This window comes from Salvelinus alpinus, chromosome 20, assembly GCF_045679555.1.
Source record: "Salvelinus alpinus chromosome 20, SLU_Salpinus.1, whole genome shotgun sequence".
Taxonomy (NCBI): domain Eukaryota; kingdom Metazoa; phylum Chordata; class Actinopteri; order Salmoniformes; family Salmonidae; genus Salvelinus; species Salvelinus alpinus.
Genome location: NC_092105.1, coordinates 31,056,680 through 31,075,185, shown reverse-complemented (window position 1 = coordinate 31,075,185; position 18,506 = coordinate 31,056,680). Strand labels below are relative to the sequence as shown.

At 42.5% G+C, this 18,506-nt stretch overlaps 1 protein-coding gene across 1 annotated transcript in view; it reads left to right on the top strand.

Annotated features, from left to right (window-relative positions):
* Positions 1 to 18,506, top strand: part of LOC139546650 (low-density lipoprotein receptor-related protein 1B-like) — a 462,326-nt gene that overhangs the window by 327,123 nt on the left and 116,697 nt on the right. Inside the window, exons 33-38 of the mRNA XM_071355272.1 lie at positions 10,308 to 10,448; positions 10,654 to 10,779; positions 12,158 to 12,289; positions 16,940 to 17,074; positions 17,292 to 17,421; positions 18,195 to 18,321. Of these exons, the coding sequence (XP_071211373.1) occupies positions 10,308 to 10,448; positions 10,654 to 10,779; positions 12,158 to 12,289; positions 16,940 to 17,074; positions 17,292 to 17,421; positions 18,195 to 18,321 (791 nt within the window). The remainder of the gene's footprint in view (positions 1 to 10,307; positions 10,449 to 10,653; positions 10,780 to 12,157; positions 12,290 to 16,939; positions 17,075 to 17,291; positions 17,422 to 18,194; positions 18,322 to 18,506) is intronic.

The following is an 18,506-nucleotide window of genomic DNA, read 5'->3' as shown; positions in this document are numbered from 1 at the left end:
AGGTGGTGTTATGGTGTGGGGGTGCTTTGCTGGTGACACTGTCTGTGATTTATTTTAAATTCAAGGCACATTTAACCAGCATGGCTACCACAGCATTCTGCAGCGATACGCCAGTCCCATTAAGCCCAAACCAGATGGGATATAATTTTTTTCCCAACAGGACAATGACCCAAAACACAGGCTGTGTAAGGGCTATTTGACCAAGAAGGAGAGTGATGGAATGCTGCATTAGATGATCTGGCCTCCACAATCCCTTGACCTCAACCAAATTGAGATGGTTTGGGATAAGTCTAACCACAGAGTGAAGGAATAGCAGCCAACAAGTGCTCAGTATGTGTTGGAATTCCTTCAGGACTGTTTGAAAAGCATTCCAGGTGAAGCTGGTTGAGAGAATGCCAAGAGTGTGCATAGCTGTCATCAAGTCAAAGGGTGGCTATTTGAAGAATCACAAATAGAAATATATTTAATATATTTGATATGTTTAACACTTTTTTGGTTACTACGTGAGTGTTATTTCATAAGTGTTATTTCATAGTTTTGATATTTTTATTTATTTATTTTTTTTATTTAACCTTTATTTAACCAGGTAGGCAAATTGAGAACACGTTCTCATTTACAATTGCGACCTGGCCAAGATAAAGCAAAGCAGTTCGACACATACAACAACACATAGTTACACATGGAGTAAAACAAACATATAGTCAATAATACAGTGAAAAAAAAAAAAATAAGTCTATATACAATGTGAGCAAGTGAGGTGAGATAAGGGAGGTGAAGGCAAACAAATATATGTATAAATAAATAAAATAAATAAATAAAAAAATAAAAATATAAAAGGCCATGGAGGTGAAGTGAATACAACACAGCAAGTAAAATAAAACTAAAAAAAACCCTGGAATGGTTGGTTTGCAGCGGAAGAAAGTGCAAAGTAGAGACAGAAAATAATGGGGTGCAAAGGAGCAAAATAAATTAATAAAATAAATACAGTAGGTAAAGAGGTAGTTGTTTGGGCTAAATTGTAGATGGGTTATGTACAGGTGCAGTAATCTATGAGCTGCTCTGACAGCTGGTGCTTAAAGCTAGTGAGGGAGATAGGTGTTTCCAATTTCAGAGATTTTTGTAGTTCGTTCCAGTCATTGGCAGCAGAGAACTGGAAGGAGAGGCGTCCAAAGGAAGAATTGGTTTTGGGGGTGACTAGAGAGATATACCTGCTGGAGCGCGTGCTACAGATAGGTGCTGCTATGGTGACCAGCGAGCAGAGATAAGGGGGGACTTTACCTAGCAGGGTCTTGTAGATGACCTGGAACCAGTGGGTTTGGCGACGAGTATGAAGCGAGGGCCAGCCAACGAGAGTGTACAGGTCGCAGTGGTGGGTAGTATATGGGGCTTTGGTGACAAAACGGATGGCACTGTGATAGACTGCATCCAATTTATTGAGTAGGGTTTTGGAGGCTATTTTGTAAATGACATCACCGAAGTCGAGGATTGGTAGGATGGTCAGTTTTACAAGGGTATGTTTGGCAGCATGAGTAAAGGATGCTTTGTTGCGGAATAGGAAGCCAATTCTAGATTTGACTTTGGATTGGAGATGTTTGATGTGAGTCTGGAAGGAGAGTTTACAGTCTAACCAGACACCTAGGTATTTGTAGTTGTCCACATATTCTAAGTCAGAACCGTCCAAAGTAGTGATGTTGGACAAGCGGGCAGGGGCAGGCAGCGATCGGTTGAAGAGCATGCATTTGGTTTTACTTGTATTTAAGAGCAGTTGGAGGCCACGGAAGGAGAGTTGTATGGCATTGAAGCTCGCCTGGAGAGTTGTTAACACAGTGTCAAAAGAAGGGCCAGAAGTATACAGAATAGTGTCGTCTGCGTAGAGGTGGATCAGAGAATCACCAGCAGCAAGAGCGACATCATTGATGTATACAGAGAAGAGAGTCGGTCCAAGAATTGAACCCTGTGGCACCCCCATAGAGACTGCCAGAGGCCCGGACAACAGACCCTCCGATTTGACACACTGAACTCGATCAGAGAAGTAGTTGGTGAACCAGGCGAGGCAATCATTAGAGAAACCAAGGCTGTCGAGTCTGCCAATGAGGATGTGGTGATTGACAGAGTCAAAAGCCTTGGCCAGGTCAATGAATACGGCTGCACAGTATTGTTTCCTATCGATGGCGGTTACGATGTCGTTTATGACCTTGAGCGTGGCTGAGGTGCACCCATGACCAGCTCTGAAACCAGATTGCATAGCGGAGAAGGTGTGGTGGGATTCGAAATGGTCGGTAATCTGTTTGTTGACTTGGCTTTCGAAGACCTTAGAAAGGCAGGGTAGGATAGATATAGGTCTGTAGCAGTTAGGGTCAAGGGTGTCCCCCCCTTTGAAGAGGGGGATAACCGCAGCTGCTTTCCAATCTTTGGGGATCTCGGACGACACGAAAGAGAGGTTGAAGAGGCTAGTAATAGGGGTGGCAACAATTTCAGCAGATAGTTTTAGAAAGAAAGGGTCCAGATTATCTAGCCCGGCTGATTTGTAAGGGTCCAGATTTTGCAGCTCATTTAGGACATCAGCTGACTCTATTTGGGAGAAAGAGAAATGGGGGAAGCTTGGGCGAGTAGCAGAGGGGAGGGCAGTGCTGTTGTCCGGGGTAGGGGCAGCCAGATGGAAAGCATGGCCAGCCGTGGAAAAATGCTTATTGAAATTCTCAATTATAGTGGATTTGTCGGTGGTGACAGTGTTTCCTATCTTCAGAGCGGTTGGAAGCTGGGAGGAGGTGTTCTTATTCTCCATGGACTTTACGGTGTCCCAGAACTTTTTTGAATTTGTGTTGCAGGAAGCAAATTTCTGCTTGAAAAAGCTAGCCTTGGCTGTTCTAACTGCCTGTGTATATTGGTTTCTGGCTTCCCTGAAAAGTTGCATATCACGGGGGCTGTTCGATGCTAATGCAGAACGCCATAGGATGTTTTTCTGTTGGTTAAGGGCAGTCAGGTCAGGAGAGAACCAAGGGCTATATCTGTTCCTGGTTCTAAATTTCTTGAATGGGGCATGCTTATTCAAGATGGTGAGGAAGGCATTTTTAAAAAATGACCAGGCATCCTCTACTGACGGGATGAGATCGATATCCTTCCAGGATACCCCGGCCAGGTCGATTAGAAAGGCCTGCTCGCTGAAGTGTTTCAGGGAGCGTTTGACAGTGATGAGTGGAGGTCGTTTGACCGCTGACCCATTACGGATACAGGCAATGAGGCAGTGATCGCTGAGATCTTGGTTGAAAACAGCAGAGGTGTATTTGGAGGGCAAGTTTGTTAGGATGATATCTATGAGGGTACCCGAGTTTACGGAATTGGGGTGGTACCTGGTAGGTTCATTGATAATTTGTGTGAGATTGAGGGCATCAAGCTTAGATTGTAGGGTGGCTGGGGTTTTGAGCATGTTCAAATTTAGGTCGCCTAGCAGCACGAACTCTGAAGATAGATGGGGGGCAATCAGTTCACATATAGTGTCCAGAGCACAGCTGGGGGCAGAGGGTGGTCTATAGCAGGCGGCAACGGTGAGAGACTTGTTTTTAGAGAGGTGGATTTTTAAAAGTAGAAGTTCAAATTGTTTGGGAACAGACCTGGATAGTAAGACAGAACTCTGCAGGCAGTCTTTGCAGTAGATTGCAACACCGCCCCCTTTGGCCGTTCTATCTTGTCTGAAAATCTTGTAATTGGGGATGAAAATATCTGAGTTTTTGGTGGTCTTTCTAAGCCAGGATTCAGACACGGCTAAAACATCCGGGTTGGCAGAGTGTGCTAAAGCAGTGAACAAAACAAACTTAGGGAGGAGGCTTCTAATGTTAACATGCATGAAGCCAAGGCTATTACGGTTACAGAAGTCATCAAAAGAGAGCGCCTGGGGAATAGGAGTGGAGCCAGGTACTGCAGGGCCTGGATTCACCTCTACATCACCAGAGGAACAGAGGAGGAGTAGGATAAGGGTACGGCTAAAAGCTATGAGAATTGGTCGCCTAGAGCTACTGGAGCAGAGAGTAAGAGGAGGTTTCTGGGGGCGATAAAATAGTTTAAAGGAATAATGTACAGACAAAGGTATGGTAGGATGTGAATACAGTGGAGGTAGACCTAGGTATTGAGTGATGATGAGAGAGATATTGTCTCTAGAAACATCATTGAAACCAGGTGATGTCATCGCATATGTGGGTGGTGGAACTGAGAGGTTGGATATGGTATAGTGAACAGGGCTAGAATCTCTACAGTGAAATAAGCCAATAAACATTAACCAGAACAGCAATGGACAAGGCATATTTACATTAAGGAGAGGCATGCTTAATCGGGTGATCAATAAGGGTCCAGTGAGTAGAGGTTGGTTGGGGTCGTGGCGATCCAGACAGCTGGCCGGGTATGTGGCTGTCGGTAGCAGCATGGGATGGAGGTCTGTTTGTAGATACCTCGTGCGTTTCCGTCGGTAAGTTAGTGGGGTTCCGTGTAGTGGGGTTCCGTGTGGAAGAGGGGATCAATCCAAATTGGCAGAATAGATATAGTGACCCAAGGAGAAAAAAAATAAATAAAAAATAAAAATAAAAATAAATAATAGTTGTCCGGTATGCTTATTCAGGTAGCAGCCGATAAGACAGCTAACGATTAGCGGGCCTCAGGTGAGCGTTCAGGTAACGTCGGGACGGAGGTGCCAGTTGGATAAATCCCTCGGGCAGATAACGTCGGCAGTCAGACGTGAAGGCCCGGTGGGGTTCCGTATCTGCAGCAGCAACAAAAGAAACGTGTCCGGATGGTGATGGAACTCCTCAGCTGGCTAGCTCCAGGATGATTTGAGTTTGCTCCGGGGTCGACGTAAGCCAATCGTCACACGGTTTGCAGCTAGCTAGCTGCGAAGTCAAGGTGCAAGTGACCAGAGCCTGCGGCTGGAATCCGGGGAAACTGAGAGAGAAGAAAAGTCCCGGAATGCTCCGGTCCGAGTCGCGTTGCACAAAAGTGCCGGTAGATTATCGAGCTAGAGGAATAGCTGATGACCACAACACGAGGGCAGCTGAAAACCAACGCTAGCCAGCAAACCGGCTAATTTCGGGGCAGCTACAGATTAGCTTCTGGCTAGCTATCGGAGTAGCTACTGGTTAGCTTTCAGGCTAGCTTCTGAATTAGCCCCTGGCTGGCTTCCACGATGGATTTTCAGTTTGAGGTAAATATTACTTTTTAGTAATTGGTGAAGCGGGTTGCAGGAAAGCTTTTGCAGGAAAGCTTTTGTAGTTGAGTTCTTGGATGATAAAATAAATAAAAGATAAGTGAAGAGAGGTGTAAATATATATACAGGACACAAACAATACGGAACAGAAAAAGACGTCTGAACTGCTAAGCAACCTTGGGAAGAGCCAAGAGCCAAGAGCCAATATCTTCAATATTTTTATACAATGTAGAAAATGAAGAAAAACCCATGAATGAGTAGTTGTTCTAAAACTTTTGACCGGTAGTGTATGTGAAAACTGGTTTCCATTTTCTCTGCTCCATTAGCGAATCAAAGTTATTGAACGCTGATTAAACAACAGTTCCTTCCTGTAGCGGCAGCCTTTGGTCTGCCTTGGGTTAATCAATGAAATGCTGTATTTGTAGTGGTTAGGCTTGTTCTCAACCGTCAGCCTGTGTCAATTAAGAGAGATTGAGATCTAACAGATCTAATAGATCCGACCTGGATCTATTGCCCCCCCCACCCCCACAGTAGGGGACTGTGAGTGTGTGTGTTGGTGTGCGCGTGTATGTGTATTACCATCAATGCCAGGTTTGCCCAAGAGTGCCCTGCATACTGATGGTTTATCTATAGTTTAGTTTAGCCCACTGCTGGCTTGTTATCACTCTCATGTGAAATGGATCCGGAGGGTCAACTGTTTGGGAAGCAGCATGTAGGCTGTCAGTCTCACTCAAAGCAATTTGGCTGATTCCAGAAAATGAGATTTACTTTCCTTTTAACATTGACTTTCATCCCAAAGCTATTTCATTGAACTGTAGTGGGTTCCTTCCATCTCTCCTTTACAACAACTGAGACTTAGGCTACATTTTGAAAGTGATTGTAAATAAGTAACATCGTACTTCATTATAGTATGTCGTTAGATATGATGAAGGGTAAAGACAAAATTTACATCTGATAAAAAGAAAGACAATTTTTTTTTATTCTTCCTCAATTTGAAGGCCAAACTGCTTTATGGGCCTCTTAGACACTGTTAGGGTTCGATCATAATCATCTAGCAGTTTCCTTGCTGACAAAAGTTATGATGGTTAGGATATTTCATTTGCAGAACCGAGCAATAAACACAAACAATAACATCAATAGCTTTAAAGCAGACAATAAATTGTCACAGCTCTGCAATTTAATATAAATATACACAATAATAAGAAATAATTGTGAATAAAAGAAACATACAGTACCAGTCAAAATATTAGAACACCTACTCATTCAAGGGTTTTTCTCTACTTTTACTATTTTCTCAATTGTAGAATACTAGTGAAGACATCAAAACTATGAAATAACACATATGCAGTCATATAGTAACCAAAACAGTGTCTAAGAGGCCCATAAAGCAAAAAATACATATTCTTCAAAGTAGCCACCCTTTGCCTTGACAGCTTTGCATACTCTTGGCATTCTTTCAACCAGCTTCATTAGGTAGTCACCTGGAGTGCATTTCAATTAACAGGTGTGCCTTGTTAAAAGTTCATTTGTGAAATTTCTTTCCTTAATGCGTTTGAGACAATCAGTTGTGTTGTGACAAGGTAAGGTAAGGTATACAGAAGTTAGCCCTATTTGGTAAAAGACCGAGTCCATATAATGCCAAGAACAGCTCAATAAGCAAATAGAAACGACAGTCAACCATTACTTTAAGACATGAAGGTCAGTCAATGCAGAACATTTCAAGAACTTTGAAAGTTTCTTTAAGTGCAGTCGCAAAAAAAACATCATGTGCTATGATGATCCTGGCTCTCATGAGGACCGCCACAGGAATGGAAGACCCAGAGTTACCTCTGCTGCAGAGGATAAGTTCATCAGAGTAAACTGCACCTCAGATTGCAGCCCAAATAAATGCTTCACAGAGTTCCAGTAACAGACACAGGAGACTGCAGGAATCAGGCCTTCATGGTCAAATTACTGCAAAGAAACCACTACTGAAGGACAACAATAAGAAGAAGACTTGCTTGGGCAAAGAAATACGAGCAATGGACATTAGATCGTTGGAAATATGTCCTTTAGTCTGAATAGTCCAAATTTGAGATATCTGGTTCCAACCACCGTGTCTTTGTGAGATGTAGAGTAGGTGAACTGATGATCTCCGCATGTGTGGTTCCCACCGTGAAGCATGGAGGAGGAGGTATGATTGTGTGGGGGTGCTTTGCTGGTGACACTGTCTGTGATTTATTTAGAATTCAAGGCACACTTAACCAGACTAGTACTGTATATCTTTGAAAGTAATTTTTCTGTTGAAGCACATCCAATGTCTGCGACTGAAAAATGGTAATACCTCGTCTGTGCATAATCACTGCCTCATTGAAATATCAACACTTCAATTCTCATACATGTGTTGAGAAAGATGTACTGAATCTTTGTTGATAATGGCACTTCTAATAAATATAAAAGTATAGTCCCTCTGCTAACTTCAGAACATATTTTGTTCATAGATCACTATTCAGATTGGGTGAATTGGCCAATTTCTATTCTGGGTACAACTCTGAGGCCTTCTCAGCATTTCAGTGTTAGGTGAGCTTGGTTGCACCTGTTCAGTGAGGTTCATTGCACTCCACTGGGTTTTTGAATGGAAAAGCCTTGTCACGTCTGAGGCAAGGCAATTGCTCTAGTCCAGTCTGAAGCCAATAGAGAGCGTCACTGGATTTAACCGGGGGGGGGGGGGGGGGGGGGGATCTGGGATAGCTCCACTCCTGAATGGGATGCATACACACCACAGGAGGATGCTGAGGGGAGGACGGCTCATAATAATGGCCGGAACGGAGCAAATGGAATGGCATCACACACCTGCAAACCATGATCCGGATGACTGTGTGATCACGCTCTCCGCAGCCGATGTGAGTAAGACCTTTAAACAGGTCAACATTCACAAGGCTGCAGGGCCAGACAGATTACCAGGACGTGTACTCCGAGCATGCGCTGACCGACTGGCAAGTATCTTCACTGACATTTTCAACCTCTCCCTGTCCGATTCTGTAACACCAACATGTTTTAAGCAGACCACCATAGTGCCTGTGCCCAATAACACTAAGGTAACCTGCCTAAATGACTACCGATTCGTAACACTCACGTATGTAGCCAAGAAATGCTTTGAAAGGCTGGTCATGGCTCACATCAACATCATTATCCCAGAAACCCTAGACCGACTCCAATTTGCATACCACACCAACAGATCCACAGATGATGCAATCTCTATTGCACTCCACACTGCCCTTTCACACCAGGACAAAAGGAACACCTATGTGAGAATGCTATTCATTGAGAACAGCTCAGAGTTCAACACCATAGTACCCTCAAAGCTCATCAATAAGTTAAGGACCCTGGGATTAAACACCTCCCTCTGCAACTGGATCCTGGACTTCCTGACGGGCCACCCCCAGGTGGTAAGGGTAGGTAACAACACATCTGCCATGCTGATCCTCAACCATGCCATGCACGACTCCAACACCATCGTTAAGTTTGCTGATGACACAACAGTGGTAGGCCTGATCACCGACAACGATGAGCCTATAGGGAGGAGGTCAGAGACCTGACCGTGTGGTGCAAGGACAACAACCTCTCCCTCAACGTGATCAAAACAAAGGAGATGATTTTGGACTACAGGAAAAAGAGGACCGAGCACGCCCCCATTCTCATCGACAGAGCTGTAGTGGTGCAAGCACACCAAGACAGTCATGAAGAGGACACGACAAAACCTATTCCCCTCAGGAGACTGAAAATATTTGGCTATGGGTCCTCAGATCCTCAAAAGGTTTTACATCTGCACCATCGAGAGCATCCTGACGGGCTGCATCACTGCCTGGTATGGCAACTGCTCGGCCTCCAACCGTAAGGCACTACAGAGGGTAGTGCGTACGGCCCAGTACATCACTGGGCCAAGCTTCCTGCCATCCAGGACCTCTATACCAGGCAGTGTCAGAGGAAGGCCCGAAAAATGGTCAGACTCCAGCCAGCCTAGTCATAGACTATTCTCTCTGCTACTGCACGGCAAGCGGTACCGGAGTGCCAAGTCTAGGTCCAAGAGGCTTCTAAACAGCTTCTACCCCCAAGCCATAAGACTCCTGAACAGCTAATCAAATGGCTACCCTAGCTATTTGCATTGCCCCCCCCCCCCTTCTACGCTGCTGCTACTCTGTTATTATCTATGCATTGTCCCTTTAACTCTACCTACATGTACATATTACCTCAATTACCTCGACACCGGTACCCCCGCAAATTGACTCTGTACCGGTACCCCCTGTATATAGCCCCGCTATTGCTATTGACTGCTGCTCTTTAATTATTTCTAATTTTTATTTCTTGCTTTTTTTGGTATTTTCTTAAAACTGCATTGTTGGTTAAGGGCTTGTAAGTAAGCATTTCACTGTAAGGTCCACTTCTGTTGTGTTCAGCGCATGTGACAAATAAAACTTGATTTGATGTATTTGGTGCCATTCCACTGATTCCGCTCCAGTCATTACCACGGGCCCACCTCCTGTGACACACACACACACACACACACACACACACACACACACACACACACACACACACACACACACACACACACACACACACACACACACACACACACACACACACACACACACACACACACACACACACACACAAACAACCTGCAAACATGGACACATCACTCTCCAAACTCATGATACAAGTCTCCTCTCCTTAACCACTGCTTCTGCTCAGAAGCACATAGTAATGAACAACACCAGGCAGGTACTCTACAGTCTACTACAGTGCAGTAGGTCCACTCAAACATGGAAATCAACAAACACGTACCTGTGTGTAGTAGAGGCTCAGGATAGAGTATTTTGGGTCAACAACGCTACTGGTTTATTTTTCATTTGAGAATTTCACTACATGAAACGTTGCATCATTAGTAGCCTATTGCATTGTCAGAATTCATATATTCCAGTTTTCATGCATGCAATATATGTAGGTCTCCCTTGTGAAAGAGGTATGTTGATCTCAATGCGAGTTCTTGAATAAATACGGGTTAAATAACACAATAACAATTTCAGACAGATATGGTGATAATGGGGTTTCTAAGGACATTTCCTTGTTTCAGGTAACAAACTGTGGTGGGCCGATGATGATTCAGCCCATCTGGGGACGGTGAACAAGAGAGACGGACGAAATCCTGTGGTTCTGAGGAATAAGACTAGCGGAGTGGTTCACATGAAGGTCTACGACAGGGAGGGACAGAGAGGTAAGGAACACACACGTACACACACATTTATTTATGCACTTATCAATTCCATCTACTGACTTCCAGAAATGTGACACCATGATGTATTACAGTACCTATAGTGCTCTGAATAAAATCTGAAATATTATCTTTGTAAAGATGTCCATGAAGCTAACAATGGTGTCCTATATCCTTATTAATACACAAATCACCATGGCCTTTCCAGGAAGGAACCCGTGTCAGGTGAACAATGGAGGCTGCTCCCAGCTCTGCTTCCCCACGTCAGAGAACACCCGCAGCTGCTCCTGTACTGTGGGCTACAGCCTTCGCACCGACCGCATGTCCTGTGAGGGTAAGACTGCAAGTCTGCTCTAACTAAATGTGCATCCCAAATAGTACCCTCATCCTAATATAGTGCAGTACATTTGACCGGAGCCCTATTGGCTCTATGGGCTGTTTAGGACACACAACCTAAGTGACCATGCAATAAATGCATCGAGCAGTTCAGACACCCTAGCATTAGAGTAACCACAAGGTCTGTGACATGAATTCACTGTTTCCAAATAAGTACTATAGAAACATCTGTAATTATATGAAAACATACTCAATTTGACTGTGATAAATGTACTCTATGCATATTTATTTACAGTATGTTAATCTTGGAATCCAGAACCACATATTGTGTGCACACCAAACTTCTTATGGATAGGGGGCAGCATTTTCACGTTTGGATGAAAAGCGTGCCCAGAGTAAACTGCCTCCTACTCAGTCCCAGATGCTAATATATGCATATTATTTTTAGTATTGGATAGAAAACACTCCCGAGGACAAACCATTAAGATTTTTTTTTTTTTGAGGTCACTCTCTTTTCAATGAATTTTCATTGAGAATCCAGATTTCTAAGGGACCTTCCTTCAGTTCCTATCGCTTCCACTGGATGTCAAAAGTCTTTAGAAATTGGTTGAGGTTTTTCCTTTGAAAAATAAAGAAGTAGCCATGTTCAGAATGACACTCGAGTGAAGTGTACTGTTTGTTAGAGGCGCATGACCAGAAAGCATGCTACACATTGTTTTCCTCCGGCATTGAACACAGATCATCCCGTCTTCAATTTTATCGATTATTTACATAAAAAATACCTAAAGTTGTATTACAAAAGTAGTTTGAAATGTTTGGACAAAGCTTACGGGTAACTTTTGTAGTCATGTTGAGCGAGTTGGAACCGGTGTTTTTCTGGATCAAACGCGCCAAATAAATGGATATTTTGGATATATATCGACGGAATTAATCGAACAAAAGGACCATTTGTGATGTTTATGGGACATATTGGAGTGCCAACAGAAGAAGCTCGTCAAAGGTAAGGCATGAATTATATCTTTATTTCTGCGTTTTGTGTCGTGCCGGGAGGGTTGAAATATGATGGTCTGTGATTGTTTGCTGGGGTGCTATCCTCAGATAATAGCATTGTTTGCTTTCGCCGTAAAGCATTTTTGAAATCTGACACGTTGGCTGGATTCATAACAAGTGTAGCTTTAATTTGGTATATTGAATGTGTGATTTCATGAACGTTTAATTTTTATAGTAATTTATTTGAATTTGTCGCTCTGCATTTTCACTGGATGTTGGCCAGGTGGGACGCTACCGTCCCACATATCCCAGCATTTATGTTAGGTAATTCACAAGAGACTAACAGTATGTTACAGTAATGGAATAATTCTTCTCCTACTCTGTAGGCATTGAGTCATTTCTGATGTACTCCATCCATGAGGGGATCAGAGGGATTGCCTTGGACCCCAATGACAACATGGAGGCTCTGATGCCCATTACTGGGACCCTGTTCGCTGTGGGGGTGGACTTCCATGCAGGTAGGTACCACCAGGGCCCATATTCACAACGCGTCTCAGAGTAGGACTGCTGATCTCAGATCATAATAAATAAGAGTGGGGACACGGTCATTAACTACATCTCCTCAGTCAACAGTTAAACCTACAGTTCATTGATTTTATGACCCCTTTATATTGTTCCTTGCATGACGTCTTCCGCATCATATGTAAAAGTAACTCCAAATGGCAGTTTGTAATCAAGAGAAAAATGCAGAGAGAAAGGGAGAAATAGAGAGAGAGAGGGATAGAGAGACGCAAAAAAAATGAGAGAGAGAAAAACCTTTATTGTAGTATTCTCTCTAACCCTGTTGAATAATGGTTAGTGGTGCTGTTGAGGGCTGCACAGATGAAAGAGTAATAAGTCCATGTTAGTAGAGACTCATGAGAAACACCAACCGTTTCTCCACATGCCCCTGAACCAGGCCTGACACAAAGCAATTCCCCAGATATTGTATCAAATGAAGGTAACAAGGAAATGGTAATGGATTAACCCAATGGCTTGTGCTGGCATTTGTCATATAATGTGTTTTCTCTTGCATAATTCATGTTCTAAATATGGTGGATTTATTACACTGACAAGTGCTTGAACGTGCACTGTCAAATGAATGAACTAAGGGCTAGTTATGCTTCATATACTGTATATGTTGCCACAACGCTCCTTGATGACAACAACCATGTAGGCCTACTGAGAAAGAGAAGCTTTCTCTAGCACATGCACGCACAGTAGCATTGTAAGTGTTGCATAAAACCTTTGTTTACAAAAATATCACATGATTTAGAGATAAGAGTGGAGGGGAAAGCTGTTACCTGCCCACATTTGATAGAATAGGATCCCACTGGTCACAAACTGGTTGAATCAACATTGTTTCAATGCAATTTGTAAACGTATTGTGACGTGGAAAACAAATCAAATTGTATTTGTCACATGCGCCGAATACAACAGGTGTAGGTAGACCTTTTAGTGAAATGCTTACTTACAAGCCCTTAAGTAACAAAAGTAAAAAATAATAAAACAGCAGCAGTAAAATAACAATAGTGAGGCTATATACAGGGGGTACCGGTACAGAGTCAATGTGCAGCCGGTTAGTTGAGGTAATATATACGTGAAGGTAGAGTTAAAGTGACTATGCATAGATAATAAACAGAGAGTAGCAGCAGTGTAAAAGAGGGGTCTGTGTAGCCATTTGATTAGCTGTTGAGGAGTCTTATAGTTTGGGGGTAGAAGCTGTTAAGTAGCCTTTTGGACATAGACTTGGCACTCCAGTACCGCTTTCTGTGCAGTCTATGACTCGGGTGGCTGGAACAGTCTATGACTAAGGTGGCTGGAGTCTTTGACAATTTTTCGGGCCTTCCTCTGGCCGCCTGGTATAGAGGTCCGGATGGCAGGAAACTTGGCCCCAGTGATGTACTGGGCCATACGCACTACCCTCTATAGTGCCTTGCGGTCGGAGGCCGAGCAGTTTCCATACCAGGCAGTGATGCAACCAGTCAGGATGCTCTCGATGGTGCGGCTGTAGAACCTTTTTGAGGATCTGAGGACCCATAGCCAAATCTTTTCAGTCTCCTGTGGGTGAATAGGCTATGTCGTGCCCTCTTCACGACCGTCCTAGTATGTTTGGACCATGATAGGTTGTTGGTGATGTGGACACCAAATATATTTGATTTGGAAAAAGTATCGTAAACTTTTGTTTTGAGGGTGAAATTTCAACCAGAGGATAATGTCATCATGTTAACCACATTTCAACGTAGACAAACTTTGTTTAAAATACGTTGAATTTGTACCTCTAAAACAATGTCAGATCTTCAACGATATATAGAAGATAAAATGTATCTATATACAGCTACTCTTTGTTCCAAACCCTGCTTAGCTATGATATTTGTCACTAAATATTACTAATGTGCTGTCATGAGAATGATTGTTGAGAGAGCTCCACTTAAAAACGAAATACTGTAGATTCACTGTTGCTATCAAAGTAATTTTACCAGAGCAAATTAAATGTGACCATACTTTATCACTCATATACGTATCATCAATGATGTTATTTAGGCCTATATAGTATTTGCAAAGTCATCAACAGCTATTATTATAATTCAACCCAAAATTCTACTAAAAATAGACAATACAATAGGCCAATGGTTTCAAGCTCTGATTCATTTCAAATGTAACGATATTTCGTGATATTGTTTTTGGTTGTCAACTTAGATTTCTGGTTGCGATGGAGACGTGAATCCAACATATCAATTATTAATTTGTAAACAAAATGGAATTAAAGTCAGGTTAAGTCAGTGGCACAGATGGCACTATCCAAGCAGAATATAAATCTCCTGCAAATGTTGATATTTGGTTGCGTTGACAACCAAACACAATTTTTAATATCACTTTTGAAGTACAATAAGTAGCCTATTAACTTGTTGACAAGTATACAAATGATAATGGGATTCACGTCTCCAACTCAACCCCCAAAATAAATTAAAGAATGTAAATAAGCCAGTGGCAAGGATGGAACTGTCTAAGCATTAAAGCATTAAAATGTTGATGTTTGGTTGTTGTCAACCAAACACAATCCAATATTACTATTGTAATACAGTAAATAGCCTAAAGTTAACGCTATCTTCCAAACTAATATAACATTCAAACTTAAAATGAGTAACATGGTCACATTTTGAGGTTACTGTAACTATAAATGTATTTTTATATAGTTATATAAAGCGTGCATGTTCAAGATAGCATGCATAGGTCGTCGCAGGTCTGTGGAGATCTTCACAAATTATGTAATAATAATCAGCATTGATCACTTGAACCATGTACTTTTAATGTAATCTCAACTGCCATCCAGATCATGTGTTTGTGCCATTACATGAAGCACATTGAGAACCCATGAATCTGTTGTAGAAATAAACAACATATCTGACGTAGTCCCATTTGAACTTTTTGCTGTGCTTTGAAATGGTTGTCATGAAAGCGCAGTGATAGACATTTGGATGACAACTAACTTTTGGCTTTCTTTTTGAGTGGGTGAATATAGGTTGTAACCTCATTGATCAACGTCTCAACCAAATATTACCCAATTATCCACGTTGAAATGACGTGGTGTGTCCAGTGGGATGAAGGTATGGCAGAAAATAAGTGTTGCAAGGCAGCAGTTCCCACAGTACGGAAAGCTCAAAGACAGTGGATGTCAGAAATATCTCAGAGACCCTGAATGTCAATGGTAATCTTGATGTGCGACAGCTTGCATTTTAGGAAATTAGGAAACTAGTCTAAAGCTAAAAACTTCAAATCTTAAACCTTAGGTAAAATTAGTTTTAGGCTTTTGTATGCATAAGGTCCTGGTTGCCCTCCCCTTTGTTGCTGTTATACAGGTGAACATGCACCCAGCTAAGCACAGAGTCAACCAGCAACAGCAGCGGTGGATAGCTCACACATACAATTTGCATATCATTATGAAGCAGGTCATTGGTGCGTAAAAAAGATGAAAGCCTTCCAGCTGGATCCTGTCACATGTAAGATATGTGTTAACGGAGTGTGAATTCTGTATAAACAGGAGGGTGCAAATAAACACATAACGCTGCCTATCCTCCCAACAACCTGGGCCCACTGAACTGACAGGCAAATAACGAAATGTACTTAAGGCTTTAAGGCTGGACTCGGAAATGAATAACTTTGTATTTCATCCTGTTGTATATGAAATAGAGTTATAATCAGAAAGGGTCATAACATTTTAGATGCTATGTTTTACATATGCAATTTATTTTCCAATAAAACCTGGTATACGATAGCCTTTTCATGTCCCGATGTTGCATTTCAACAAGGAAATAAGGTCTGAGTGGATATGTGAACAATAATCATAATTTACATCCCCATTTTGTGAAATGGAGCATGTAGTTGTAATAATAATAAGCTTACTTCCATAAAAACACTAACATTAATAGGGAGGCTATGTTCTGTGCCTACATTTTCCACAATAGTACAAAAAGATCATGTCCACACACTTGGAATTGAGGTGAAAATTATTACTGAAGAGCTCAAGTTTACACATGACTACTAAAGAATACCAAAAGTTTGCAGTCTATGCACCAACTAACATACTGTAGAATACCACAAGTGTGCAGTCTATGCACCAACTAACATACTGTAGAATACCACAAGTGTGCAGTCTATGCACCAACTAACATACTGTAGAATACCACAAGTGTGCAGTCTATGCACCAACTAACATACTGTAGAATACCACAAGTGTGCAGTCTATGCACCAACTAACATACTGTAGAATACCACAAGTGTGCAGTCTATGCACCAACTAACATACTGTAGAATACCACAAGTGTGCAGTCTATGCACAAACTAACATACTGTAGAATACCACAAGTGTGCAGTCTATGCACCAACTAACATACTGTAGAATACCACAAGTGTGCAGTCTATGCACCAACTAACATACTGTAGAATATCACAAGTGTGCAGTCTATGTACCAACTAACATACTGTAGAATACCACAAGTGTGCAGTCTATGCACCAACTAACATACTGTAGAATACCACAAGTGTGCAGTCTATGCACCAACTAACATACTGTTGAATACCACAAGTGTGCAGTTATTTCTCTTACTTTTTTTCTTACCATTCCACAGGTAATGACACAGTGTACTGGACAGACATGGGCCTGAACACAATCTCCAGAGCCAAGAGGGATCAGACCTGGAGGGAGGACATCATTACCACGGGCATCAGCAGGGTAGAGGGCATCGCAGTGGACTGGATCGCTGGTCAGTATCGTCTTCTGTAAAATGTACAAAATGTCTTCTCACTTTAAGCGGTGCTATGTGGATATACAGTACCTTCATCAAACATTTCCTGAGATTTTATCTCGATGTGACTAACCTGTATAAATAAAGGTATGCATTTAAACTATTGTAACACTGTCCTTTATACAACTGTTCTTTGTACAACTCTAATACCAGTATCTTTGTGTTCCTCCCACAGGTAACCTTTACTGGACAGACCATGGTTTCAACCTCATAGAGATTGCCCGTCTTAGTGGTGCCTACCGTTCTGTAGTCATCTCCGAGGGACTCGACCAACCTAGAGCCATTGCTGTTCATCCACAGAAAGGGTGTGTGTGTGTGTGTGTGTGTGTGTGTGTGTGTGTGTGTGTGTGTGTGTGTGTGTGTGTGTGTGTGTGTGTGTGTGTGTGTGTGTGTGTGTGTGTGTGTGTGTGTGTGTGTGTGTGTGTGTGTGTGTGTGTGTGTGTGTGTGTGTGTGTGTGTGTGTGTGTATGAAAGATGAATGGGTAACAGACAGTCACTAAGAAGAGATCAAGTTGAAAATGGGCAGAGGAAATGGAAATGTTTTTGACCAGCAGGGAGTGAAATGAGTCAGACAGCCTTGACCACCTCCAGAAAGAGATCAAGATGTTGCTGGATAATAATCATTGGGTCACACTGCTGTTTCTGGACTGAAAATAGATCATGTAGCAGATGAAGGCCAACTGATGTCATTAGGCTTACCAGTAGGAACATGTCCCCTGCATTGATGTTTGTTTTGTGCAGTGCAGTATGATTCATTTTAAGTTTGCCACTAAACTTTCATGATCTGGTGTTGACACGGTGTGAAATGCCTACTGTAAGAAGAGCTTTGTGGAGAACTAAATTGTAACAATATATGATTCCACTTGCATAGCCTCTGATAACTTTGGTATCACATTAGATCACACAATTTGTCCTTTCAGATCTGTTCCAATTGTCCAACCAGTTGGATGTTAATAATTTATGTGGGTTTGCCACTCTGCCCTCTCTATTTCTCTCTCTCCCCACCCTCTCCCCACCCTCTCGCTCTCTCTCGCTCTCTCCCTCTATCTATCACCCACCCTCTATCTATCTGTCTCAGGTATCTGTTTTGGACAGAATGGGGCCAGGGCCCCTGCATAGGTCGAGCCCGTCTAGACGGCTCCGATCAGGTCACCCTGGTCAACTCTGGCATTACCTGGCCCAATGGGATCTCCATAGACTATGAGGTACAGTACCAGACACCTCCTGATCATTCATGTCCTATTAGCTCTGATCCATCCACCTCATCCTAAAGTAGTTTCATACCCGCATCCTATCCTCATCCTTCTTTGTGTGGATATAATGTACCCAATGTACCCCATAAGAGGATAGGGGGATAGTCTGGTGATGTGCATTTTCAAATTACTTTCCA